The following is a 27,916-nucleotide window of genomic DNA, read 5'->3' as shown; positions in this document are numbered from 1 at the left end:
TAAATGATGGAGGAGCTTCAGCAGTTCAGGACCTCTGTAATGAAAATATTGTGTGGAAGCTATTTTTGGATTTGAGACAAATAATGCATGAATGTGAATGGTGTGGGCATACAGTTGTATAGCACACACATATAACATTTTTCCCTTTATTTTTTTTTAAATACATATGCTACCATGAGCACAAATTATTTTAAATATATTTTGATATTGCCTTCAGATATGCCAGTCAAAATGTCCCTTTTTGGTTTTCCTTTTATGGAAGATATATAACTCACTGGTCCTTCATGTGCAGTTCCATGGTACTTGAATAGGTGATGATATATAGACCTCCATGTTAATATGCAAATGTGTAACTGAAAATATTAGTAGTGTGGCCATAGCTTTAGATAACCTGATTTGAATTGTTTATGATAATCTCTTTAGCCGTCCTTTTCTGTAAAGCTATCCCGTTTTGTATTGTTATTATTTAGATGTTACAATGGCAACAACAACTAATAGTAATGCATCTTAGTGTCAGCCCCTATTGAAACAATTACAGGTAGTAACTTTATTAAAATGCTTGCTTGACTGCTGACTCTTTCCTTAGGTAGCATTTGATGTTGGTGAGAAAGCAAGAGGTGAGTGTTCAAGCTGAGCAAGTACTGTGTAATTAAGTTGGGCAACGTGTTCTAGAACTGTTTTGGTGGCAGCAACATACATGCCTCACCACTATTTTTTTTTTTTTTTTTATTCCCCATGCACTCTTCATTAACCACATTAAAGACTTGAGGGTCGGAAGTGAGGTGTTGTTTGATGTCAGAAGTTTCTGTCTTTCGCAATTTCATTGTTTAATTAGAAAATTTAAATTGAAAGCTTCAAGTTTTATTACTGAACTATTCAGAATCAATTTGGTCTGCAAATAAGTAACATTAAGTTAGCAGCACTTGTGCCTTGTTGATTTTTTTTTTTTTTTTTCCTAACCCACTGAACCCGAATAGGGTCACGGGGGTCTGCTGGAGCCAATCCCAGCCAACACAGGGCACAAGGCAGGAACCAATCCTGGGCAGGGTGCCAACCCACCGCAGGACACACACAAACACACCAAGCACACACTAGGGCCAATTTAGAATCGCCAATCCACCTAACCTGCATGTCTTTGGACTGTGGGAGGAAACCGGAGTGCCCGGAGGAAACCCACGCAGACACTGGGAGAACATGCAAACTCCACGCAGGAGGACCGGAGCGAACCGGGTCTCCTAACTGTGAGGCAGCAGTGCTACCACTGTGCCACCGTGCCGCCCGTTGATTTCTTTTAAAATGAAAACAGAAGAGATTTTCATTTAAGTGGCACAATAGTAGTGCTGCTGCCTTGCTATAAAGACCAGGATTTGCGTCTGGGGTCCTTCCTGCATGGTGTTTGTGTGTTCTTTCAGTAGCTCCAGGTTGCTTACACTGTCCAAATTCCTACAGTTTAGGTGAATTAGCGATGCTAAATTGGCCCTAGTATATATGTTTTGATGTGTGTGTGTGTGTGTGTGTGTGTGTGTTATACATATAATGGATTGGATCCCTGTCCAGGTTTTTTTTCCTGCCTTGTGCTCTGTACTAGCTGAGATAGGCTCCAGCCCCACTCCTCCAAGGTTTGTATTAAGCATGCTAAGAAAAGCGGCTTAGAAAATGTCATTGCAAGACCATTATTCACTGAAAGTGATTAAAATTACATAGTAGACAAGAGTATATTCGTGGCATGCCTTCTTATGCACATCTTCACTTTAAATCCTACAAATTTAATTGCAGATTTCAGTGTTTCCCTTAGTATATTCAAGTCACATGACCTAGATGCTCAAAATATCACTGTTTGGTGAAGTATTTGTTTCTTACACAAATATCTATAATATTGTGCTTTGTGAATATAACTGACCTCCTGAGGCTAAAAACATAAGAATATTTAACATCTGTTGGTGAGCCTGCAAGTATTTCATAAGAATAAAAGACACAGCACCACATGTACCCTAAGATTTTAAAATGGGAATGCTGATCTGTCTGACCAGATGTGAAACCAGTATTATGTCCTTCTAAATGTGTTGCGTTTCTGCTTGATTTCAGGTGGTACTTGTTATTTGATAGGTGTCTGGATGTAGGTTCCTTTGAAAATGATTGCCTTTTCATTAATCTCCAATGTATTTTCCTTTTTATTTTCATGATATCTCCCCACCAGTACATACCAAGGAACACATTTTGTCCCAACCACAGTGTTGAACTTTTGTTTCATGCCGAAGAAGAAATGCTTACCAATTTTTATTTTATTTATTTGCCATAACTGCTTAGTATTGTCCTGTTATTGCTCTAGGGTGTGTCCTCCTTTTCTGTTGTTGATTAGACAAACTTTACCCAGTAAAGATAATCTTTAAAATCTTGGGAAACTTTCACATCCTTCTACTTGTAGTGGATGATCTTGTGTTTGTTCATGTACCAGACGGTCCCAAGGAAATAGTACAGACATGTACGCACTTAACCAAAAGTTTGTGTAACCTAACAACAGAATGATTCAGCAGAGATACCAAGTCGTAAATGAATGTTTCTGACATCATCAACTAGCCCAGGGTGTTTGCGTTGAGCAAACCTTGATTATGTGTGTGTGTGTGTGTGTGTGTGTGTGTGTGGGGGTGTTTTTTTTTTTTTAATGTTAAGTAATGAATTTTTTGAGAGAACTAATTAGTACAAAAGGGTGTTGTGGCATTTTGGTAAGCATAAATTTTAAAGATACATTAAGGTTTTTGTTTTCAGTTTTGCATTAGTTATTCAAAAGTCTGACACTCCAGTAGTTTTATGTATAAAGGGTGTGTTTTTTAGATAAGACTCTTTTTACAACTTGATAATTTTCTTTAACTTTCTTGGATGTATAAAAACGTGTATATTTTTTAAATTTTATTATACTTTATTAATACCAAAGGAAATTACTTGGTTTTTCGCATACCCCTTGGGGTCAGAGCACAGGGTCAGCCATTGTACAGCACCCCTGGAGCAATTGAAGGCTAAGGGCCTTGCTCAAGGGCCCAGCAGAGTAGGAACTCTTTTGGCAGTGACAGAGATTCAAACCGGCAACCTTCGGGATACCAGCTCAGATCCTTAGCCTCAGAGCCATTTTGTCAGGCTGAGCACTCCGGCGTCCTTGTGTAGGAGAGAGGAAAAATGTGTATCTTCTTTTTGCAGGTCTGTAGCCTCTTGCCTCTTAAGTCGGAAGTGACTTTTTCAGTCCTTTTCTCACCATGGAGGGCAAAGAAGAAACCAGTGACACAGACAGTGGGATCATTCTGCAATCTGGTGAGAGAACATTCTTCTTTTGTAATGCTGAATTAAGAACTTAAACAGGTCTTTTCATCTTTTACATAGATGTTATAGGTTTATTCTTTGTCTTGCATGTCATTCTGAGTTAGTTTATATGTAAGATGTTGTGCAAATTAAGGGAGCCTGCAGGACAAAACATTCTACTGAATTAATGAATGTTGGTGTTTCAAGCAAAAGACTGAGAATAAATGGCGCAGTGAGAAAATGGGTAGAAAAAACTTGCACTTGCAAGCATACCCAGTTTGCTGCCAGTAGATTAAGGTTTTCCATAAAACTGCATAATACTTTCTTACATGATTGGCTTTGTTTTGTATTTCATAATTGTGGTCTTTCATTAAATGAGAGATGTCAGTTAGCTACTATATTATGTATTTAAACAGTACATCCATCTTCCTGTTTAACTATGCTGAAATGTAACTAAGTATTTAGTATATGATAAAGTAAGTAGAAACAAGTGGCTTTATAACTAGCATAATCTCTTAATGACAATTAAATATATATGATTAAAATTAACGAGAGACAGTCACAACATAGCATTTGTCCATGTAGTTGTTCCTGTGCTTCTTTAAGCTGATTAATAACTATAAACGATGGTTTTATTGGTGTGTAAAATTAAGATGATAATCTTATTGAAAACCTTTAGTTCAAGGGGCCAATTTTGTAATTTCTTATCAGTGCTGGGGGCAAACTTTCAACTTTGTATTATGGACATGTCTGTTTACTAGGTTTTTATAGACTACATACAACTTGTATGTTGCATTAAAATTTAGGCTAATAAGATCTGCTGTAAATTAGAATATGTACAGTGCTGATTGTGGCTGGAGATGAAGTTGGGGTTTGGGTAAATTCTGGAGGAGTCTAGAGCATAGGCATTCAGTAAATGCATGTATATTGTTGCAATAAATTATTTTTTGTTAAAAATAAAATTACAATAAATTGCAATATATTTGTGGGTCTGTAATAAACTCATTAACCTAGTTAAATATTTTTAAAAAAGTAAATTACTTTTTAGTTTATTAAAATGCTAGTAAACTTCCTCAGTTATGTCACCACATGCAAACAAGTTCAAAGCACCAGTAGGCTGTCAGTCCATTTTCTAAAGGGAGAAAGGTCCCACCGACTTCATCTAGAATATATTAGTTGATATACTATACAGCACGTATGTTTCTTATAGTTGAGCATTAAATATTTTAGAATATATTTTCAAAGTATTTTTATAGTATAAATTACAACAGAGAAAGTGATTTTCTACTTTCATATTTCAAATCCTGCCTATCAGTCAGCATGATATCTCATACCAAACAGTGTGCCATGCCCATTGCTGTACTAAAATAATAAATATTTTAGTAAAATACCACAAAAATCAAACCGTGTTTCCATTTTATCAGCTGGTGCATTGTTGACAAGCTTTCTCCACATCGGCTCTAACAACATTATGCTTAACTTAAAATATGAGTCGTTCGCCTTTTATTTTAATGTTCAGACTCAGACTGATAAGCCTCCCTAATAATGACAGGTACGTCATTCCAGAGTTTGTAGGCCCCTAGGTAAAAGCTATGTTTTCTCCTTGTAGCTTTAATCAGGTCTGTATCTGGAGATCACAGTGTATGTACTGTATGGTAAGGAAGCTAAGCTATTAAGCATGTGTGTATAAATGGAAGTATTTTAAACCCCCACTAAATATTTCTAACTTCTCCTGAACTGAAGCACAAAAGTTTCATCTCATCAGTGCAGATGCATCATTTACGTCATTAACTATCAGTTATGTTTTTTTTTTAATAAATACAACTGAGTATTATAAGGATATACTAATAAATATAATAGTCAAACCTTAAGGGGGCAGTTTGTCTGTTTTGTTACTCCAGCACACACTGAAATTATCTAACCATCCATTTTCAAAAATCACTTTAACCTGAGCAATGTTGCTGGGGGCTTAAACCTATTCCACCAAGCACAGCGCTCAAGGCAGGAACAATCCCAGGACAGGGTACCAGTCCATCACAGGATGAATACAGAGAGACATACATGCACTCACAAACTAGGGCCAGTTTAACATTGCCAATCCACCCAATCTGTTTGTCTTTGGACTGGGGAGAAAACTGAAGGAAATCCACATGAACATAGGGAGAACTTGCAACGTCTACACAAAGAGGACCTGTGAAGTGATCCCTGGCCTCCTGTTGTGAGGCAGCAGCAACACCTCTGTGCCACTGTGCTGCCCCATATTGATATGTTGTTACAGAGAATTTATTGGGATAATAAAATGATCCAGGCTATAATAACAATTCAGTGGCTTATTTGATTACATAGTGGTCCAGGCTAGTAATCTATATTTAGCTGTCAGTAAACTCCTAATGAGGTTATTCACACTCTACTACTGTAGAGTTACCAGCTCTTATACCAATTGAAAAATAGGGAAAATAGGATATATCTGAGAGAGGCTTTTAAACAAAGTGACACTGTTCTGTGGTTAAAGAAGCCCCCTGAGCCTTACAAAATGTTATTTTAAATTCCTGTAGCAGCTTGTAGGTTAATATCAATCATTAAATATAGAATTTAGAAGCACAAAATGTTAACTTTGTTTGCTTCTATTTTTATTTCTCAACAGTCCCATATTTTAAAAATTTATATTGACATCTGTGTTGAGTTATTGTAACTTTTATAAAAATACTAATGAATTGAGCATTCATATAATTGAATGACTTTGATTGTTTGGGAATTTTACTTTTTTTTATCAAACCTTTAGTAGTTGAGAATTGAAATGCAGGTAAGAATCAAAGTAAAGTAAAATGTGTGTTTCGATTTCGGGTTTTATAGTTAAGTACATGGAATAAATTAACTTAATGCCAAATTTATAGGAGTCAATTTTATCTCGTGTTGCTGTTTAGTGGGCCACAATTTTGTATTCTGCTGCTTTGAAGGGTGATATGAGGTAATCCTTATCCTTTTAGATAAAAATAAAAAAAACGGTTTACAGTTTTCTTATTGAATAAACAATTAATGATGCTTTTTGCAGTCTTTCTGCCACATGTCTACACTATATCCATTTTTGAGAGGCTTAAGCGACTTATGCTATTAGTAACTTATTATGAACAATATAATGATCACAAAAGACCTGTCAGAAAAAGAACAAAGTTGCTTTGTATACTAGTCTTTACATCTAATTTTTACTACTAGGACACACTACCAAATGTATGGGAACAACAACAAAAAATATCTTTTAACAGTGTTTAATGTTAATGTGCCAGTGTTGACTGAATTAGTGTTTCAGTAATTTTTCTGGTTAATTTTCTGTAATAGTGATCACTATCAATATTGATGTATATGTTAATGACTTGGTTGGAAAAAATATTACTTCGGACTATTTTTATGAATACTATCCGATCCTAACCTCCATTTCTTGTCAAAGTATGTGGTTTGACAGTCATTAAAAATGAACCCAGCTTGCTTTGATTAGATGACATAAGGTAGTTAGACAAGTTTTAACTATGATTATTGTAACTTACTGTGGTTGTAGTAATGCTTTAAAATATTAATTCAGGTGTTAACATTTTTACTTTTTTTTTTTTTGTCAGTGTATCTATTTTATTAATTATTTACTGAATTTTTATTTTGATTCAGGCCCAGATAGCCCATTGTCCCCGATGAAAGACTTGACTGCTATCACTAAAGCAGTAAAGCTGCGGCAAGTAGCACTAGAAGAGAAGCTAAAAGCATGCTTAATGGAGCTAAAGAATTTGTGTGTGCGAGAGGCTGTGAGTACAATCTTTCAGTCAAGGTCACTGCTAACATTGTACAAGACTAACTTAGAGATTAGCAATTATGCAAATTAACCTTTTAATTACAGTTTTTGGAGAATTACAGTTCTCCATTTTATTTTTTTCCTTCCTGACTTTGTGTATTCTCTGTCCTTTTTGTCCTCCTTGTAAATAGAGTGTTTGCTATATGAATTTTGGTAACTTTTGAATCTGCAGAACTTGCAAGTATAGTATGCTGATTTATATTGTGAAATTGAAAAAGCTTTTTCCCATCATTCCTTTGGCAATTGTTTTTGGGGAAAAAAAAAAAACCTGTTCTGCTGAAGACTTAATGCAGTATTTGTAAAAAAGAAATTCCCCTTTGCAATTCTTTCTTTTTTTCCTACATGATGGGGTTTCTCTCTCTCTTTTATTCCTTGCAGTGGTTTAACATTTAGAGGTGGGTTTTTGTAGTGAGAGAGTACAATAAGGAAATAACTCTTAGTTGGAATGGGAATGACTAAAGAGTTATGTGACTGAATAATTGTTTTTTGTATTTATTCATCAGATATGTACAAATGATCTAAATTTGCAGGGTAAGACAGTTTCTTTTTATTCACAGGAGTTAACTGGAAAACTTCCCAAGGACTTTCCACTAGAACCAGGAGAAAAGCCACCAACCATCAGGCGTAGAATAGGTGCAGCTTTTAAACTGGATGAGCACAGCATTAAACGTGGAGGAGAGGTAATGACATTTTATCCCCTTCATAGTGGCCAGTGGTTAATGCATGTTTCAATGAGGCAAGTTTCCTTGTTTACAGTCTGCCATGTGTAGTATTTTTACAAGAAGTATTTATTTTTTTCTAAAAACCATACCACCACCCTATAGATTTATGTATAATGACATTTAATGCTCAAGAAAGAAGAATTCGACTGCACAAAGATTAGTGCTGATGGTATCACAGTGTCTAGGATTTGAATCCTGTCCAGATCATGAGAACTTTTCGCATTCTCCATGGGCTTACATGGATTTGTTTGGTTGCTCTTGCATCATCCACATAACAAACATTTGACGAGTAGCTTGAATGACTCCAAATTAACCCTGAAAAAATGTATTTTGTCTAAGGTTGCACTGTTTTGCTCTTAAGTGGCATTATTGTAACACTTTTTTTACATCAGCGTAAGTTATTCATATGAGAACACTTCTTTACCCATGTGATCTCCTCAGATCCAAAAACTGTCTTTGAATTTTACTTTTGAACATGGAACTAGGCAACTATGCTACTATTGTATTAAGTATGACAGCTAATAATTGTTTGCTTTGTAGCCGTAGTTAAAGTAGAATATTGCATTAAATTGGAACTAGTATTATGGTAGAAGAACATGTCCACTGTTGGATCAAAACAAGTGAAAGAAATCAAGATATGGAGGCATATGCAAATACAGACATAACATGGGTTGACCAAATAAGTTAGTGTGCAATTAGTAAGTTACCCGGAAAAGAAAGCTACAGGTTGAATAATATCTAAAGGAACTAGACTCTAGTAAAGTGATGTTGTTGATCATCATACTTTATTATTGAGTTTTATAAGTAGTATCCTGCTAGAGCAGGGGACTCCAACTCCAGTCTTCCAGCGCTACTGTGGCTTCTTGTTTTCATTCCAACCTTTTCTTAATTAGTGACCCATTTTTTTTTTTTTTTCCTACTAATTGACTTTTTCCCTTCATTTAAATTAAATTATTTTAAGACTCAGTCCTCTGAATTGCTTCATTTTATTTCTTTAAATGGCACCCAGACAGAAGTGAGATGTGAAATGAACTAACAGATGACCTGTTAAGTAGGGGTCTCGAACTCTGACCAATTTCACTCCAACCAGTTTCTTAATTAGAAGCTAGTTTTTGTTGCTAATTAACCCCGTTATCTAGTTCCTTGGCCTGTTGGTGCTCTCATTCTGTCACAGTAAACTGTTGATTTTCTTCAAGAAAACCTTCAAAATGTTTTGTGGACCTGTGCAGATTACCATTACCAAGATCTTCACCTTTCTATATTTTTTAGATATTGTATGATGGACACAGATTAGCTGGTCTCTTGTTGGCTTGTTTTGTATCCCATTATTGTTTGGGTTCTAATTAAGGAAAAAAAAGTGGTCTGATCTTAATTAGTAAGTCGATTAAAAAGAAGGCAAAAGAGGTAATTAGCAGCAAAAACTGGTCCCTAATTAAGTAAAGGGATAGAATAAAAACCTTTAGCCACAGTAATGCTCCAGGACTGGCATTGGAGACCCATGCACTAGAGTAAAACAAATTTTCAGATAAACTGACAAAACATTTTTCAATTTGTTAAATTCATTTGTAATTAATGGTTACAAAAACAGGACAGAATGATACTCATGAATATTTATTTCTGCTCTTGCCACTTGCAGGATCCTGTACTAAGCTCTTTGGAAGCTGACCTTGCTCTGCAGCGTCAGATTTATGAAGCTGCCCGGCGACTGTCCCTGGAGGAGAATATAAGCAAACAGATTAAAAAGAATCGAATTAACCAATGTAAAAGAGAAGATAAAAAGTTAAAGGACCTGCAGCAGGCTGTGAATGAGTATCGACTGAAAGAGGGCTGTACACCACTTCTTATGGCAGACAAGCTTTCTGAAGGTAGGCAAACATAGCTACAATCTTAAATAGCCAGTCAATTAAATTTGTACTTGCTTCAGTTGTTTTCTGTGAACTTAAAAGATAAAATGAATTTTGATCATTAAAAATGTAGAAGTATCTATTCTTAACATAGTTTGCCTGATTTAAACTACTGTACTTAAAACTACTTGCACTGGAAGAGTAGTCTGAGGTGTTTCCTATAATTTTGACCTGGAATTTCCTGTGAACAGTAGAAGGTACAGTGACTTAGTGGATGATGCAGTTGCACTGCTTTGCTATAATTTGAGAAGCAACACAAATGTTATGAGAAGGGAAGATGCTTCACAAGAATAACTTATAAAATATAAACATTTTCATACTGGAGACACTGATAAAATAATGTCTCCTTTGGAAATTGTTCTTACTGTATATGACAAGCAGCTCTGTTGTCATAATGTCTGTATTTACTTGTAACGTTTGGTTGAACTAGACTGAAATCTTTAATCATGCTAAAATAAAATAAGTTAGAAAGTTTGCTTGTGGTGTAACATTCAGATGCATTCTGCAACTGTCATTTTCTATTTCTTCATCCAGTTATGTTATTTGGTTATGATATAATTTTGTAACAATAAATCATATTCAAAAGTAATAGTGATAATTGAATGTAATTACATGTGTTAGTAGATTATAAAAGCACTTTAAAATGGAGTTAATAATGGAGCACAAACAGGATCAAGTGATATGAAAATGGCATTGATTTGATATATGTTCGTGGTAAAGGTCTCTGACTAACTGTTGTTCAGTTTCTTAAACATAAAATATTTTGAAACTATATCCAATAGAGTACTGTCCAGCAATTGAAAAATAACTATTAATACACAATGACCAATACTAGCATAAAATCAGTATCAATATTGCCCTATTAAAAGAAGAAAAGTCACTGAAAAAAGACTAAACTGACAAACATGACTATTGCAATAGATGCTTCTCGCATTATTTGCAAACACACCTAAAAAACTAAAACTGACCAAGATCTAAAATGTTATGCAAACAAAGACTGAGTTGTCATCTATCAATAATAAGAAACTATAGTCTGACATGAGTAGATTTGGTGCAGTAAGATTTTTTTTTTTTAATTCATTTTTTAAGATTAAAAATCAAACCATCACACGTATCTAGGCAATTACTATGAATTCAGCTGTTGTCTAATTCAAGTAGATTTTCTCTCTACCCCATCACCCTTTCATTTCCTTTTTGTACCAAATAGAATTTCATTGTAAATGAGATTTGTAGTCTTAAGTGTAGGTATAAAAAGTAATTTTAGAAATTTTGGACAATGTAGTCAGTTTGGTTAGCCTACTATTCTTATGTTTTTATTACTATGCACATTGTCATAAAATGTATTTAAAAAAAATGGTTGCAATATGTACAAAACATTTTATTTTGGAACTTCCAAGGGGACAAGCCATCCTTGAATGTATTATTTGTTCTATTCAACAAGAAATGCTGTAGTAGTATTATTACCAGGGTTTGTTTTAGTACAGCTTCCATAGGACAAATATGTGTAAGCTGAAAAGAGATGTATTTATTGTCTAAAATATCTGTTGGCAATTTAAATAATAAATGATTCTTACTGTAAGTAGAAGTAATACATAGGATAAGTTGACAGTTCAGTTTTCATTTCTGGACAGAATAAATTAAAAATCTGTTAAAGATGGCAGTCAAAATGCTCATTCATGTGATGTGTGTGTGTGTGTGTTTTAAACTCCTGATGCATCTGATGAAATGGTGCAATTTCAGTCTAATTATTACTTGACTCACCCAACTGGCGTTACTGTTTTCAGGTCTGCATTTTTATTGATGAAAATTAAGTTCTTGTCTTAGTGTTTGGGAGCAAGATGCCTCTCCATTTAGCAGGTTTGAATGAGGACATCTTTGTTTATTTTATTGGTTTCTCCAGAATGTTTGGAAATTTAGAGTTTTTTTTATGTGGCCTTTTACCAAGATTTAACAATGTACATTCACGAAGATTCATATTATTTTGAAAATGATTATTGATTAATATCCAGGGATTCCAGATAACTAAAATTTAATGAAACCATTTCTTCATTCCAGAATCTGTGCCATTAGCATCAGTGTGAGGAAGGAAATAATCCTTGATGAGATGCTAGTTCATCACCAGCACATTCTTTCATATTTAATTGTATTGTGCCAGTTTAAAATAACACAGATCAGTTGTAAACTCCACATAGGCAGGGGTCATGCTGCTGAATTTGGAACTTGGCCTCTTGAACTGTGATTCTGCAATGCTAAGACTGTTCGTCAACAGAAAACCTTCTTTTCCAAAACCAACGCAAATAAGTAGTCTAAAAGAATCCAAAAAACAGTCCTTCTGTTAACCCTTTTTAAAAAAACCCTCATTTCAGGTGGTTTGCAAGTAGCATTTAAGAAGAGGACCTTCTGACTGAGAAATGATGCATCTTCAGTAACATATAAAAGTCATTATTGAAAATCCAAGTTAAAAAAAAAACTAGTTGTCTAAAGCAGAGGAAGTATAAAGGGATTAATAAATGTGTGATCAACTTAAGATTAAATAGATTAATTGCTACTGTTTTCAAGGTTTATGAAACTTAAAAATAATTTTTTTTTACTATATTTAATGTGTAAAACAGAGCAATGTCTGCCTGGGGTGGTGGGAGAAAAACAGAAAAGGGAATCTTGATGAGGCTCAAGAATGACAAACAAAAAAAATCAAATGCTTCATAACCATTTTAATTGACAATAATGTATTTGGTTTGCGTGTCTTAAGACTTCAACTCTGTAGATGTTTCTATTTACTGTACATCCTTCGTGGGTATTGTTTGTACCATTTAATTTATAAAGGAATATATACATTTTTTTTCTGTCTCAAACCTTAGGTACTAATATATCTGATGACAGCTCTTTGTCAGATGTGGCCATTCTTGAGGAAGGTGAGCTTCTGTTAAGTCTCTTATGAAACTGTCTTTGCTAAAAAAAAAAAAAATGCACCTTTTTGGTTTTTAAACATTTTGGGACATTTTCTTTCAAGAAGCAGCACGCCAGCTCTAGAATAGGGGGAGGAAAAGAGTAATTATCTAATGAGTTTGTTTATGCTTTTAAAGGAATTTTTAATTGCATAATTAACTCTACTTAGAAGATTCTAAAATGTGTATGCACATGTAAGGTACTAATAACCATTTCATGTGCTGAATGCATACCTAACTTGTGTTTTTTTTTTAATATTATTACAGTATGTACAAGTGGTTATAGAAAAATATGTTTAAATATTAATGAAGAGAAGCCATTAGTAGAATAAAACATTTTTTTTTTTAAGTCTGAAACAAAGTATTTTGTTTAAAGGCGTTTTAAGTCATTTAAGCAGCTTTCCAGATTTTATAAGTGTACAGTATAATTATGTGACTGGAATTTTGCAGTCCTGAACACGTGCATTCATTGTATTTTTGTTTTTGCTGCCATTATCTTCTAGTCCATTACTCTTATTGTGTTTTATGGTTCTGCCCATGACAGATTTGTTGAATTTAATGAAAGTAATGTGCAGAAAAACATACTTAATTATGTTGATTTCAGAATACTTTTCATAGTGATAATGGAGGGGAAAAAGTGTAATGTGGATGTTTAACTTTCATTGGTTCAGAAAAAAATAGAATTTGATATTATGAAGTCTTCTCGGTAGTTTGTGTTCTTTTCAAATTTCAGTCGTGTGGATATTTGCACAATATTCATAGTGATATACCTAACCTTTCTTCCTTTTGACATCCACCACTTCATTGAAGTTGGACTGACCTTATTGTCCATATTATTGTCCATAGTTTTGTATTGTTGTCTGTATGAGTAAGGCAGTGTCTTTAATGAGTAGTCAGATGGGAAACCTAGTTTCTTTGAACCTACACCCTGATGTGCTCAGGTAGCATTATAAATGAACCTTTGCCATTAGATGTCAGAAGGACGGATGCCAAACCCGAACTGCCCAAAGATAGATTTTGACGTACCAAGCAAATGGCAATACATTCTAAATTACTTACGTTTCCGCAGTTGTCGAAGGGTTTAAGTCAGTCGACGATGTTAATCCTGGAAAGTACGCCCCACCAAACCAACGTTCCAAAAACCAACCGAACTTACTGTTATCTGCTCGAACCAATACCGACTTACTATACTCGGCCGTCCAGCGGCGTCACTGAAGCATTCGAACATTCTTAGCCAATCATGCAATACTGCGTCCGCGTATGTCACGTGATGTTCTAACTACAGAGGCACCGTCCCATTGCATGGTTCTAACTTGATTCGAGGTATTGACGCGAACACCATACATACGGGGTATTGACGGGAACATCATACATACGGATAGTATCAAATTATTTATAAGGATAAGACATGGACCTTGCATTAATGTTTAGGTTAGCATTTAGTGATTATTGGACGCTTTGGAACATCAAGGTTTTCTTTTTTTTTTTTCCCCTTCCTCTTTTAAATTTGAAAAGAAGGGGATGGTTGCACCTAACATTTATACTGCTAATGAGCTCAATCATGTTTACTTTGATAGATACTATGAAAATAAAAAATACACACCAAGTATAAAAACTCTTATTTGTATGTTTTATCATGAAACAATTACAAGTCTCTTTCATGTTTTTCAGATGAAGGGCATCCATCTAGTCACATTCCTGGTTCCAGAAACAATTCTCCTATGCGTCCAGTACCTCGCTACAGCTCACCAGTTCCCACTCCACATCCCCCTCAGACACTTGAAGGGCTCAAACAGGGTTTATACTTTCCTTCACAGTACGAGCGTGCCCCCATCCAGAACACTGCCTGGCATGAGTCCAGCCTTGACCAGCCCTACCAGAAGACAAAGAAGGCTTCATCATCTACAGCGAGCAGTCAGACCAGGTAACTCAAATCTTAATGTTTAAAAGCAAGATCTCTTCATCCTAGACCCAAACCCTGGCCTAAAAAATGATGTTGCCCCTTTTAAGTTTGTTGCCTTTACATCATAACTCTTGTCTTGCATGAAGAGCAAAAAGAATAAACCATAGCAGAGAATAAGTACAGATTTAGGCCTTTAGTCAGGTATTTCTCTGTATTGGCCAATATATTTTGTTTTAATAATTGCTCTTGCCTATATTTAAATTTTTACCAGATATTCTGTATTAGGGTTGCTTCTTATTTTAACATACACTATTTACATTTCCACCATTTGCAAGTAGAAGATGATTTACTCATTTCAAGCTCTAAACTCTTTTATCAGCAAGAAGAAATACATCACCTTTGTATTCCTTTGATTAAAAGAAAACGTAAGTGTGTATGTGTGTGATTACTGAAAAGAGGCATGATTCTGTTATCTGAAGTGGACGGCAGGCGGTGTGATGCGACCTAATGTTCGTGCTTCTTATGGAGCAAGCATAAGACCACATGCACACAAACATTACCTAAAAATGATTGATTGTTTTTATTAATATTCCTTTCTGAAGTGCTGTAAAATCTACAGAAAAGCAATTCATTCTTGTGTTTGCTACCACTGTTTAAATGTATCTCTACCTTCAAATAATTTCATTAAATAGTATTATGTATTTTGTATGAGGAGATTATGCTTCTGGAGTTTTAAGACTTAGATCATAAGCCCCTGAAGACTGATTCTTTCATATGTGTGGAAATCTAGCAAAAGTCAGAAGAAATACACTATTTGACTGCATATAAATGTGTGATTTTTATGAGACAGCAGTTTTACTGCAGTTTTATCTGAACTGTTGGGAAAGTTAATGGATAAGATGAGTATACCCTTTTTTTCCCCTTAGGTTGCCACTCCAGAAGTATAGCATGCCATTATATTTTTTTATTTCTGAATCTTAACGCATGTTTTATGACCGCCATTTTTTAAGTGAACTAGTAATTCAGTAAGCAGGACAGAATTTCAGTAATATAAAGTTGTATTTTGTGTATGTCTTATTGTTAGAATCTAAGCTTCTTCATAATACTTTACATTTCAGGTTTTATAGTAATATACTGTATAGCAGTGTAGCAGCCAATATCCTGAGCCATTGTTTTGAATATTGAATATTTCTTTGTTCTAAATTTTTCTGTGATCATTCATTTTATAGCAGTCCTTGTTTGACTCCAGTGCTTACACCAGTGGAAGGCCAGCATGAACTATCAGTTGCACTTCCCTTGACTCCTTTCAAGAACTTGTCCCTGCAGCAGATCGGCTCAACGAGTGCACCCTCCACTCCAGAACTGCAAGGTCGCAGGGGACACAGCCAGTCAATGCGGTAAGGACCATAAAAACATACTATATTAATCCCAGAAAGCTTTGGGACATTATGGCTGTCCAATCTATTCTAGGGTAAGACCTCACTTTTATGCGTTTTGAATTTATTTAAGAATGCCTGATAATTACACTATATACCACATAGGTCCTGTTATGACCACCACAATCCTGAAATATTCAACAGTATCACCCAATTTTTTTTTTCTGAAATGATTATTTGTTGACTACAGACAAGTTGTGACTTGCTCTGGATCATGTTGTGTACACAGGTTATGTACTGATTTGCAGATTCTTTTGGTTTTTTTTTCCAGTTTTAAACAGATAAGCTACTTTTTTTTCCAGCATTGATTAATCTCTTCTGTCCCCCTTTTTCAGCTACTGTTTTTTTTTGTCTTCCCTTTTCTTATAGGCTGACCAATGCTGATCATTCACAAGATTCTCCAGAGCTGAGAGGACGTAGCCGATTGCCTAGGAGGCGCCCCACAAATTACACTGTAACTTCCCCAGAATACTCCTCTCCACTGCCAAGAGTTACAATGTCAAACCCTATCTACTATTCCAGCTCGGAGGATAGCAATTCTGAACACTCTGTTCCATCATACACTAGCTCTCCCTGCCGGGAAGCTTTGCCTGAATTCTGCAAACCATCTCCACCACCTTATCCTGGACCCCCTGTACTGAACAACGGCCAAAAAGTACCATTTTTTTACAGGAATAGGCAGAATCAGTCTTCTCCAAATTTTCTTAGACCATATAACTATGGGGAAGGCTGCTTACATGCATTTCAGGGTGACTGTGATAATTCATTCCCCCAAGAACGACTGTACACAAAGGCCAGAACACCTTCACCATCCTGGGATCAGCATTTATATGGTGATGCTTATTATGAGGAAGAAAGGATGCCACCGGGAATGCCAAGGGCAATTCCTACTCATGTCAGACTGGGCCGAACTCCTTCTTTGCGGGAATACCCTCAGAATGGGGCTAGAGTTTTGGCTAGAGATTTGGTATCGGAAGAACTGAAATCATGGCATGAGAGATCAAGGTTCAGGAACAGGCGTCCCCACTCACTAGACCGTCAAGGCGCTATTAAGCTAAGGAGTGCACCAGGACATGAGTCTCCATTAACCAGACGTCCAACGTACCATTCTCATCCGCATCAGGTACTATGGTTTACTCATCAATAATATACAGTATTTATTTATCATATAAAACAAAATCTGGACCTAAAAATATAAATTTTCTGTGCTGATATACTGCAGTAAGGCACTTGAAACTCTACAGTATATTGATGTATAAACCCTTTAATTTACAAACATTGCAAAGTGGCTGATAATTATTTCAAGCTCATTTAAAAGGTTTATGCTATAAAGAATGACTGATGACATATCTGATTTCACGCAAATGAATTACACCTTGTTTTGAAAAAACAAAACAAAAAAAAAACGGACGTTCTGTAAATGTGCTGGTGGTGGAGCACACAGACAATATTCATTTAACACAAGTGAAAATGAAATGCATTTTTTATCCACATAGGACAATCAAGTAAAGGAAAAGACCGTAGAATTGTGTAGGGTGGTATGCACAGTAAGGTAAGCAGTGGGAGGATTGGCTAGCATTGACCCCTGTGAAGCTTTAAAGTGGTAGTTGTGAAATTACGGTAGCATTTCCTTTATGAGATGGTCACTTCTTTAAAATCTTGTAAAAACACAGTGTAGCGTATCGCTTTCTTTTAACTTTTTCTTGTTGGGTCATGATAAGTAGCCTGTTTTCCTTCTAGCTACAGATTAGTGGTTGTGTTGTACTTTGCATAAACACGCCAACCACCAGAGAGGCATTTGAATGCCAAGTGTAAATGTGATTTATGGATAGAAACTATGTATATAATGCATACTAAAGGCAGTTTTTAAGAAAACTGTCATCAGAAGCTGTGTGTAATACATTTTGAATATAGATGATGTGGGTTGCTTTAAAAAGGTCCAAGGGATGGATTTGGCCCAAGGGGATTAAGTTTGATAACCCTTGTATGTGTTAAGCAATATACTGATCAGTGAAACCCCAGCAGATGTAAGTTTTTTGGTTGCTAAAGAGGATCATTAAATATGAAACCTCAAAGACAAACTGAAGTACTGTCTGCAAGCATAAGGTAAAACGTAAATGAAGAAGTAGGGCATTGAAATAAGAAAAGCATGCCAAACATTATTCAGTTTGTGCAGCAGAAAGCTGACCCTGTTGAAATATGGACATATCATCACTTACACCCACCAAACTGTAAGTAAACCTACTTTGGGTATGAAAATTAATTCATTCTTTCTGGTTATTGGTATTACTGTAACTAAAAGTAATAACCTGTATGAAAAATTTGTCTCTAGCATTTCACACAACTTAGTTAATATATTATACAAATATCTTAATAGTTTTGGTGTCCTAGCTTGAAGTTTTAGTAAATATAATACATTATGACAAGACTTTGGAAGTTGTATTGTGAAACTGCTTAGTGTTTTTGAAACATTGTGCAGGAAGACATGTTGCACATTATCACTGAGGTGAGAAAAGCTTCATAGACTGCTTCAGAATCTGACATTTAGAGTGATTGGTTTGACTCCTGTAAGGTTATGTTAATGATAAAACTTTCGGCTGCAGAAAAAAATCAATATGTGGAATACAGAAGCCAGGCTTGGTCTTCTTTTAGGATTGATTCCAAGAGTGGTATAGTGGTCACTGGTATAATTTTGCAAAGGTGTAGGTATAGTGAGAAGTTATTCTTTGATACATTTAGCTTTATTAATCAGAGGTGAAGGACATTTGCAGACATCAAGGTGTTAGGGTCACTGAGATAGCTACATGGGTTTCTGGTACTTAGAGCTGTATGTCACAATGAACATATCAAAATCGCAATGCTTTCAAAACCGGTCTATTTTATGAACTAGAAAATATCTTTATATTTAAGTACATTTTCACTTTTTAAATTTGTAGCAGTGCCTGTGCTGCATGTGAAGCTTTTTTTTTTTTTTTGTTAATATGCAGCCATTAGTCTAATTTGACAAATGGCTGTCATTGTTTAATGTACCAAGTATTACTGTTTCAAGAAGTTTTGTACAATACATAAATGAAATATCCCATTCTCAACAGCTAGCATGTTTCATTGCCTTAAATCTGTCTCATCAAACCCTAAGCCAACTGCTCTTTAACACTTTTATTCATAATTGTTGTGGCTATCCACTATTCCACCTCTGTGGACTTCACATTTTATTCTTTAACAAAAGTAAATCTAAATATAGCCCTGTGGTGGGCTGGCGCCCTGCCCAGGGTTTATTCCTGCCTTGTGCCCTGTGTTGGCTTGGATTGGCTCCAGCAGACCCCCTTGACCCTGTATTAGGATATAGTGGGTTGGATTATGGATGGATGGAATCTTAAATATATTTATCATTTAATTGATATTGTTGCAGGAAACTCTTACTGACAAGCTTTTTAACTAACAGAAAATGACTAATTGCTTAAGTTCTTGCTCACTATGTTATGGTTTGACACACCCAAATAGTCTGGTGTGACTAACTGTCTTTAGAAGAATCCAAAAAGGTGCAGGAAATTCACTTGTGTGCAAATTATGCTGTTTTTCATGAGATCAGATTATGTACAGTACATCTCCGCCTCATAAATGGCCATTTAGTAAAATGCCTAACAACCTACAGGTATGATTATTGGAAATTTCCATTTCCAACTAGGGGGATAAAAAAATCCAAAGCTTTACCAATTTCTTAATGCCTGTTATGAAGAACAGCCCAAAGAGGCAATGTGGGTCCCCCTTCCCATGGGCTCACCACCTATGGGAGGGGCCAAGGAGATCAGGTGCAGTGTGAGTTGGGTGGTGGCCGAAGGCGGGGAGCTTGGCGGTCCAATCCTCAGCTACAGAAGCTGGCTCTTGGGACGTGGAATGTCACCTCTCTGAAGGGGAAGGAGCCAGAGCTACTGCGCAAGGTTGAGAGGTTCCGGCCTTTGTGTGGGGGGGAAGGTCCTAACTGTTGTTTGTGTGTATGTGCCGAACAGCAGTTTGGAGTACCCACCCTTGTTGGAATCCCTGGAGGGGGTGCTAGAGGGCATACCTTCTGGAGACTCCCTTGTACTGCTGGGAGACTTCAATGCTCACGTTGGCAGTGACAGTGAGACCTGGAAGGGCGTGATTGGGAGGAATGGCCCCTCTGATCTGAACCCGAGAGGTGTTTTGTTATTGGACTTCAGTGCACGTCACGGATTGTCCTTAACGAACACCATGTTCAAGCATAGGGGTGTTCATATGTGCACTTGGCACCAGGACACCCTAGGCCTCAGTTCGATGATCAACTTTGTGGTCGTGTCATCGGACCAGCGGCCAAATGTCTTGGACACTCGGGTGAAGAGAGGGGCGGAGCTGCCAACTGATCACCACCTTGTGGTGAGTAGGCTCGATGGTGGGGAGGATGCCGGTCAGGCCTGGTAGGCCCAAACGCGTTGTGAAGGTCTGCTGGGAACATCTGGCAGAGTCCCCTGTCAGAAGTAGCCTCAACTCCCACCTCCAGCAGAACTTCGACCTCGTCCTGAGGGAGGTGGGAGACATTGAGTCTGAATGGGCCATGTTCTGTGCCTCTATTGTTGAGGTGGCTGACTGCAGCTGTGGCCGTAAGGTGGTCAGTGCCTGTCGTGGCGACAATCCCCAAACTCGTTGGTGGACACCGGCAGTGAGGGATGCCGTCAAGCTGTAGAAGGAGACCTACAGGACCCTTTTGTCCTGTGGGACTCTAGAGGCAGCTAATAGGTACTGGCAGGCCAAGCAGAATGCGGCTTCGGTGGTTGCTGAGGCAAAAACTCTGGCGTGGGAGGAGTTTGGGGAGGCCATGGAGAACGACTTTCTGAGGCTTCGAAGAGATTCTGGTCCACCATCCGGCGTCTCGGGAGGGGGCAGCAGTGCAGTGTCAACACTGTATGGTGGGGATGGTTTGCTGCTGACCTCGACTCTGGACTTTGTGGGTCGGTGGGGGGAGTACTTCGAAGACCTCCTTAATCCCACTGACATGCCTTCCAATGAGGAAGCAGAGCCTGGGGACTCGGAGGTGGGCTCCCCCATCTCTGGGACTGAGGTCACCAAGGTGGTCAAAAAACTCCTTGGTGGCAGGGCCCCAGGGGTGGATGAGATACGCCTGGAGTTCCTCAAAGCTCTGGATGTTGTAGGACTGTCTTGGTTGACACGCCTCTGCATCACATGGACATCGGGGACAGTGCCTCTGGATTGGCAGACCGGGGTGGCGACCAGAGGGTGTGTTCCAACTATAGAGGGATCACACTCCTCGGCCTTCTTGGAAAAGTCTATTGGGGGTCCTGGAGAGGAGGGTCCATCAGATAGTCGAACCTCGGATTCAGGAAGAACAGGGTGGTTTTCGTCCTGGTCCCGGAACAGTGTACTAGCTCTACACCTTTAGCAGGGTCCAGGAGGGTGCATGGGAGTTTGCCCATCCAGTCTACATGTGTTTTGTGGACTTGGAAAAGGCGTTCAACTGTGTCCCTCTGGGAATCTTGTGGGGGGTGCTCCGGGAGTATGGGGTACCTGACCCCCTGATAAGAGCTGTTCGGTCCCTGTACAACCGGTGTCAGAGCTTGGTCCGCATTGCCAGCAGTAAGTCGAACCCGTTTCCAGTGAGAGTTGGACTCCGCCAGGGCTGCCCTTTGTCACCGATTCTGTTCATAACTTTAATGGACAGAATTTCTAGGCACAGCCAGGGCATTGAGGGGGTCCGGTTTAGTGGACTCAGGATTGGGTCACTGCTTTTTTCAGATGATGTTGTCCTGTTTGCTTCATCAGGCTGTGACCTTCAGCTCTCTCTGGATCGGTTTGCAGCTGAGTGTGAAGCGGCTGGGATGGGAATCAGCACCTCCAAATCCGAGACCATGGTCCTCAGCCAGAAAAGGGTGGAGTGCCCTCTCAGGGTTGGGAGCGAGATCCTGCCCCAAGTGGAGGAGTTCAAGTATCTTGGGGTCTTGTTCACGAGTGAGGGAAGAATGGAGCGTGAGATCAACAGGCGGATCAGTGACGTCCTCAGTGATGCAGGCTCTGTATCGGTCTGTCGTGTTGAAAAAGGAGCTGAGCCGTAAGGCAAAGTTCTCAATTTACCAGTCGATCTACGTTCCTACCCTCACCTATGGTCATGAGCTATGGGTAGTGACCGAAAGATTGCAAATACAAGTGGCTAAAATGAGTTTCCTCTGCAGGGTGTCTGGGATTTCCCTTAAAGATAGAGTGAGAAGCTCAGTCATCTGGGAGGGGCTCAGACCCAGGACACGCTGGAGGGACTATGTCTCCCGGCTGGCCTGGGAATGCCTCGGGATTCCTCTGAAAGAGCTAGAAGAAATGGCCGGGGAGTGGGAAGTCTGGGCATCTCTGCTCAAGCTGCTGCCCCCGTGACCTGATCTCGGATAAGCCGAAGAGGATGGATGGATGTTATGAAGAAGCTAAAAAAAAGTCAGTCGGTATCCAACCTGCTGATGTCCGTAAATTCAAGTCTGCATGTAAGGTATCTAAAACTAAATATCTGAACAAAAATCTGTCTTTAAGGGAGATCACAAAGAAACCAATGATCCTCAAAAACTAGCAGCCTTCTACTGATGAGATGTGAGAAGGCCCAAATGTTTGCTTAATAGAAGAGTGGGGAAAACAGAAGTCGTTTTTGAAAGCAGTCAGTCAGTCAGTGATTTTCCAACCCGATCTATCTTAACACAGGCTCTGCTGGAGCCAGTCCCAGCCAGCACAGAGGGTGCAAGGCAGGAACAAACCCCGGGCAGGGCGCCAGCCCACCGCAGGGCACACGCACAAACACCCACACACTAGTGACAATTTAGGATCGCCACTGCACCTAACCTGCATGTCTTTGGACTGTAGGAGGAAACCCACGCAGACACAAGGAGAACATGCAAACCACGCAGGGAGGACTCAGGAAGAGAACCCAGGTCTCATTACTGCGAGGCACCACTGCTACCAATGCGCCACTATGCCGCCCATATAGTGGCTCATACTTAATACTTAATATTGACCACGCTGTGCGAGAATGTATAATGAATTCCCCAGGGTGTCTTATTATACCACTATACATCTTCTGACCTCCACACTAAATTCTTTCTTATACAAGCTTAACACAGAATTATCTATAAAACATCCAAATAAATATCCAATTATGTGTGTTTTTGAGCAAGTTCCTTTTGGAATATATATCGTAGGAGATTAATATTGTGATTCACTTACTGTCTCCATCTAATCTGAGTGAGTCTGAACAGTTGGCATATGTGGAAACATAAATTTTCACACAGTCATTCTTTCCTGATTTTGCAGAAAAAGCAGTACTTCTCACTGTAATTGAGAAGTACAGTATCTCTTTCATGGAAGGCAAACCAAAAGCGTCTGCTAACCAGATTTAAGTTCCCTTTTCTTTTTATTAAAGGTTTACCTTAGAGCTAAAGTAATTATCTGTAGTGGGTCAAAATCAGAAAACTGCAAGATGATATCCTTATTTCCTCATTTTACTTTTTCATCCCAACCCTGTCCAGTAGTGAAGGTAAACACAATTCTTTCAAAGAAATTTGCTTGCTTTTTTTTGTGTGTGTGTTAACGTTTTCATTTGTTCAGTATTCCTAGAGTTTGAACATTCTCCCTGTTCCTGTTTGGGGTTTCCTACTCCACCATACCTAAAGAGTAAAGATGTACAGGTTAGGTTACGTGTTGTCTCTAAACTAGTCCTATTGTGAGTGACCCCTGTATTGGACTAGTGGCTGTTTCCTGTTTTATGTCCACTGATGTTAAGATAGGTTCTACCCTGGGATCCTGAATTGGCTAATGGGCTTGTGAGCATCACAGTATGTTAAAATTATTTCCAAGTCTCTCTTTCCCCTACTCTTGTGACTTGTCTCTATTTTCTTTTTTCCCTCTGCTTTTTTCTCTCTCTCTCTGTCTCTCTCGGGAAAAACTCTAATCTTTAAAAGTTACTGCCTGTCAGGCTCTGCCTGAACAAAAATCCCATCAGCAGCTCCCAGTTCAGGGGTTATGTATACCTCTGTTATGACTTGCAAGATTCTTCTTGTCTGTGCGTAGTCCTTTGTTTTTACCTTTTAGGCATTTGGGCAGGGACACGCAATTCGAACAAGCAGAGGCTCGCATCTGCTAGGAAGAAAGGGACTGCTAGTCTCAGCTTGAAGTGTACATCTTATAACCCTTTGGTGAACCCAGAGTAGTATAATGTGACAGATGTGTTTCGGTTTTGCTAATCTTGCTGGCATCATTCCAGTAGTCATAGAAACTTCCAAAGGTGTGGTGGCTGCACTAACTTATTGTGTTCTTACCATGAGAGTTGAGGCTGTCTCTTATTTGTATAAAATACTATGGAAACAGTGGAACTACATTTTTCATTTTACGATGGAGACACTAGCGCATGAATAGCGATCATTAAAAAAAAAAAACAAAACGGGATTACCATAACCTAACATTCTGTTGCACTTTACCAGGTGGTAAAAGAAATTGTATTATATTTAGGTGTTCAGCATGGTGCTTTGCAACATTCTTGTGGTGTTTTTTTTTTTTAAATATAAAGTTTTCACCTTTTCTCTAACAACAAATATATACTTTACTGCGGCTAGAGAGTTGAAGGGGTTACTAGCTACCATTGTTGCACAAAGTGACAATTTCATTCCCTTCAGAAAAGGGAACTGCTTTAAAAACTGTAGGAAATTAAGGTGTTAATTGATGGTAAATTGTGAACTATAACAAAATTGCATACTGAAGGATACAATTCAGCAGTGAATTATAATTAAGAGAAACTAAGGGAAAATAATTTGGTTTAGGAGTCTATAGTTCTGGAGTCTTATAGGCAAGGGTAAAAATAAACCTTCAATGCTCTTAATAAGACTTATGGTACTTTAGAATAGGATATTGTGACCTTGACAGCTAAGAGATTAGCCTCTCAGAACATGGTAAGAGTTGGTTAGTTAAGGAGACTAAATCAAGCTTTGAGCTTAGTTAGGTGATGGCTCCAGGTGTGTGTGTGTGTATATATGTATATATATATAAATAGATATATATAGATATCTATATCTATCTATCTCGATAAAGAAAACTGTGTGTGTATGCGTTTTGCGTATGTATGTATGCTATAAATATATAAAATGTAATTTTATTTAAAGAGATTTGTAAAAAAGCCACACGTCCTCTTTGGAGCATGTGAAGTTCTCTCTAGAGAAGGTCCTGGGAGTCATGTTGGACTAGTCATTATCAACTTCCAAACAGTGTACAGAGGCCATTAAAAAGGCTAACAAAGTTTTATATTCTACATTGTGTAGAGTGTAATTCGAATGATGTTATGCTTGCACATTATAATGAACTGGTAAGGTTAATCTCGAGTACTGTGTACAGTTTTGGTCTGCAGTCTGCCAAAATAAACAGCAACACTAGGAAAAAGTCTGGAGAACAGCAGTTAGGCCAATTCAAGGACTGAAAGGCGTGAGCTATGAGGAGAGACTGAAGTAGCAGAGCTTTTCCAGTTTAAGCAAACAGACTGAGAAGTAACACAATTGGAATTTTTAAAATTATGAAAGACCTGGTGTAGTGCATCCAAGATATTACTTTAAACCCTAATTTAAGGGCGGAGTGGTGGTTCTGAGGCTAAGGATCTCTGCGCTGGTATCCCGAAGGTTGCCAGTTCGAGTCACTGCCAAAAGAGATCCTACTCTGCTGGGCCCTTGAGCAAGGCCCTTAACTTTCAATTGCTCCAGGGACACTGTACAATGGCTGACCCTGCGCTCTAACCCCAAGGGGTACGTGAAAACTAGCGAATTCCTAATATGAGAAATTGTATAAGGCGAAATAAAGAAGAAAAAAAAACTGAGTTCAGCAAGAGAAAGGGACAAAGCTGAGAACATCTTTAAGGTAAATTTTGTACAAATGTCATGAGCTTTTCTTCAAACAAAGAATTAAACGTCACATGAAATTCTATAAAAGAGTGTGGTAAAGAGCAAGACTTTAGGGTTCTTCAAAACCTAAGAGAAATTAGGTGGACATGATTGGTGAGCTTTGCTGGGCCACACAACCCTTTCTTATCGGTAATTTTCTTTTATTATAACTGTATAAATTTGTTTGTGGCACTGGTTGTGTTTATTCTGCTTTTCCCAATTGTGTTGTGTTCTAAGCATTCAGTTGCATTTCTCACTTAATATTGCAATCCTCCATTTCAGCTGTCCAAACTTCTATTGTATATCTAGCCATATTCCTTTATAATGTCAATATTTTATTGTCTCAGATGTAAAATAAACATTTTCTGGAATCTGTATTCACAGTTCTGATATATATATATATATATATATATATATATATATATATATATATATATATATATATATATATATATATATATATATATATATTGTCCTTTGTTACTAAGGGACTCCCTAAAATTAGATTAGATTTTTTAAATTTAAAAAAAAAAAAAAAAAGATGGATCATTTAATATTTATTTCTCAGATCCTTCCCCAGGCTGATATGGAATACCCTTTGAAAAGGTGTTTTTTGTATGTAGTTATAAACTTCTGTCACCATGAATAAAGCAATAAGATAGGAAGTAGAGAAAAGTATGGTTTTTAAAAGACTGAATTGAAATTCAGTGCTTTATTGAAGAATGAATGATAAGGAAGTAGCTTTCTACCACCTCCTTTATTATGCGACTAAGTTAACTAAGACATTAATCAAAGTCTCATGTGGGTGTAAACTCCAAATTTTGACATGGTAGACATCTTTCAACATTTCCCTCTGATTGGGGACCAACACTTTATAGGGAATAAACACGTTAGTGGACTGGTTGGCTTTGCTGCTGGCCTATTAGTGACCCATTAAGTGAATGGTGCAAGTGACTCGTTTTGAGGTCACAGCAGTGACTAACCACTTCATGCCTCCCTTGTTCTGTTTGTTTCTCATTTAGCCTCAGGCTGGTTGACTGCATAGCAGCTGGAGATGTTTGTTTAGCGGGAGTTTCGGCAGTTGTTCTGTGATTTCTTTTCAGAGTGAATTAATTGATGGCACTTCAAAAGGATATGCACCCAGTCATGCTTGAGTTCTTTAACTTTTCTTTGTGAGGAACACAATTGTTCAAATTGTAATCTCTTAAAAGTAAAATTTTATTTGACTTTACAAAATATCCTAGTGAAAAGGTTTGGTTTTAAAGTGTGTTTCAGATCTTAATTTTTAAGGGTAGAAAATGTATTTCAAATCTGGTTAAAGTAATACAGGGTCATGGTTGCTGGTTTAAAATAAAAATCCCAACTTGCTCACTCTTGATTTTTCAAAGGCTAAAGTTAATCCTGGGTTCAAATCCTGCTACTGATGCTGTGTGACCATGAGCAAGTCACACAGTGGGAAAAACCAAAAGAAATGTAACCAGTTATATCATAAATGTTGTAAGTCGCCTTGGATAAAGACGTCAGCCAAATAAATTAAATGTAAATGTAATGAATACTTCTTTATGCCACTTGGTGATTATGACAGTTGACTAGTGGATTCATTTCTTTGTTTTACAGAAACAATGTGAAGTGTTTTAAACCAATAACTGTAAATTCATCATTGCCAAGGAAATTCTTTAACATTATCCATTTGTGTCCATCTCTCAGTATTTCCAAAAATACATGTTAAGCAGCTAAACAAAATGTTGCAGCAGCTGTCTTGCATAATAAGTAATTATCTAATAGGCAGTAATCAACTGAGCCAGGTTGTCATGGCACATGTTTTTTTCAAACACATTTTTAAATTGATAGCCACAAGCATTATAATAACTGTACTACTTGCAAGATTGAAAGCAAAGAAACGCCCATTTCAGTGTAGTTTGCAGTCCTGTACTAAACATCTTTTAGTACTAAAGCC

The 27,916-nt window shown here is 37.6% G+C and overlaps 1 protein-coding gene and 1 long non-coding RNA gene across 4 annotated transcripts in view; one reads left to right on the top strand and one right to left on the bottom strand.

Annotated features, from left to right (window-relative positions):
- The window catches only part of LOC120525201, a 139,350-nt gene that overhangs the window by 29,525 nt on the left and 81,909 nt on the right, over window positions 1-27,916 (bottom strand). The gene's annotated exons all lie outside the window — the stretch shown is intronic.
- The window catches only part of LOC120525198 (innate immunity activator protein-like), a 47,095-nt gene that overhangs the window by 13,947 nt on the left and 5,232 nt on the right, over window positions 1-27,916 (top strand). For all 3 annotated transcript variants that reach the window (XM_039747306.1, XM_039747308.1, XM_039747307.1), the window contains exons 2-9: window positions 3,193-3,303; window positions 6,949-7,082; window positions 7,687-7,809; window positions 9,488-9,716; window positions 12,614-12,667; window positions 14,372-14,624; window positions 15,833-16,000; window positions 16,409-17,162. In XM_039747306.1, the coding sequence (XP_039603240.1) occupies window positions 3,249-3,303; window positions 6,949-7,082; window positions 7,687-7,809; window positions 9,488-9,716; window positions 12,614-12,667; window positions 14,372-14,624; window positions 15,833-16,000; window positions 16,409-17,162 (1,770 nt within the window). In that variant the 5' untranslated portion in view covers window positions 3,193-3,248. The remainder of the gene's footprint in view (window positions 1-3,192; window positions 3,304-6,948; window positions 7,083-7,686; window positions 7,810-9,487; window positions 9,717-12,613; window positions 12,668-14,371; window positions 14,625-15,832; window positions 16,001-16,408; window positions 17,163-27,916) is intronic.

The sequence above is a fragment of the Polypterus senegalus genome, chromosome 3 (genome assembly GCF_016835505.1).
Source record: "Polypterus senegalus isolate Bchr_013 chromosome 3, ASM1683550v1, whole genome shotgun sequence".
Classification (NCBI taxonomy): domain Eukaryota; kingdom Metazoa; phylum Chordata; class Cladistia; order Polypteriformes; family Polypteridae; genus Polypterus; species Polypterus senegalus.
This window is presented reverse-complemented; position numbering and strand designations above follow the sequence as displayed.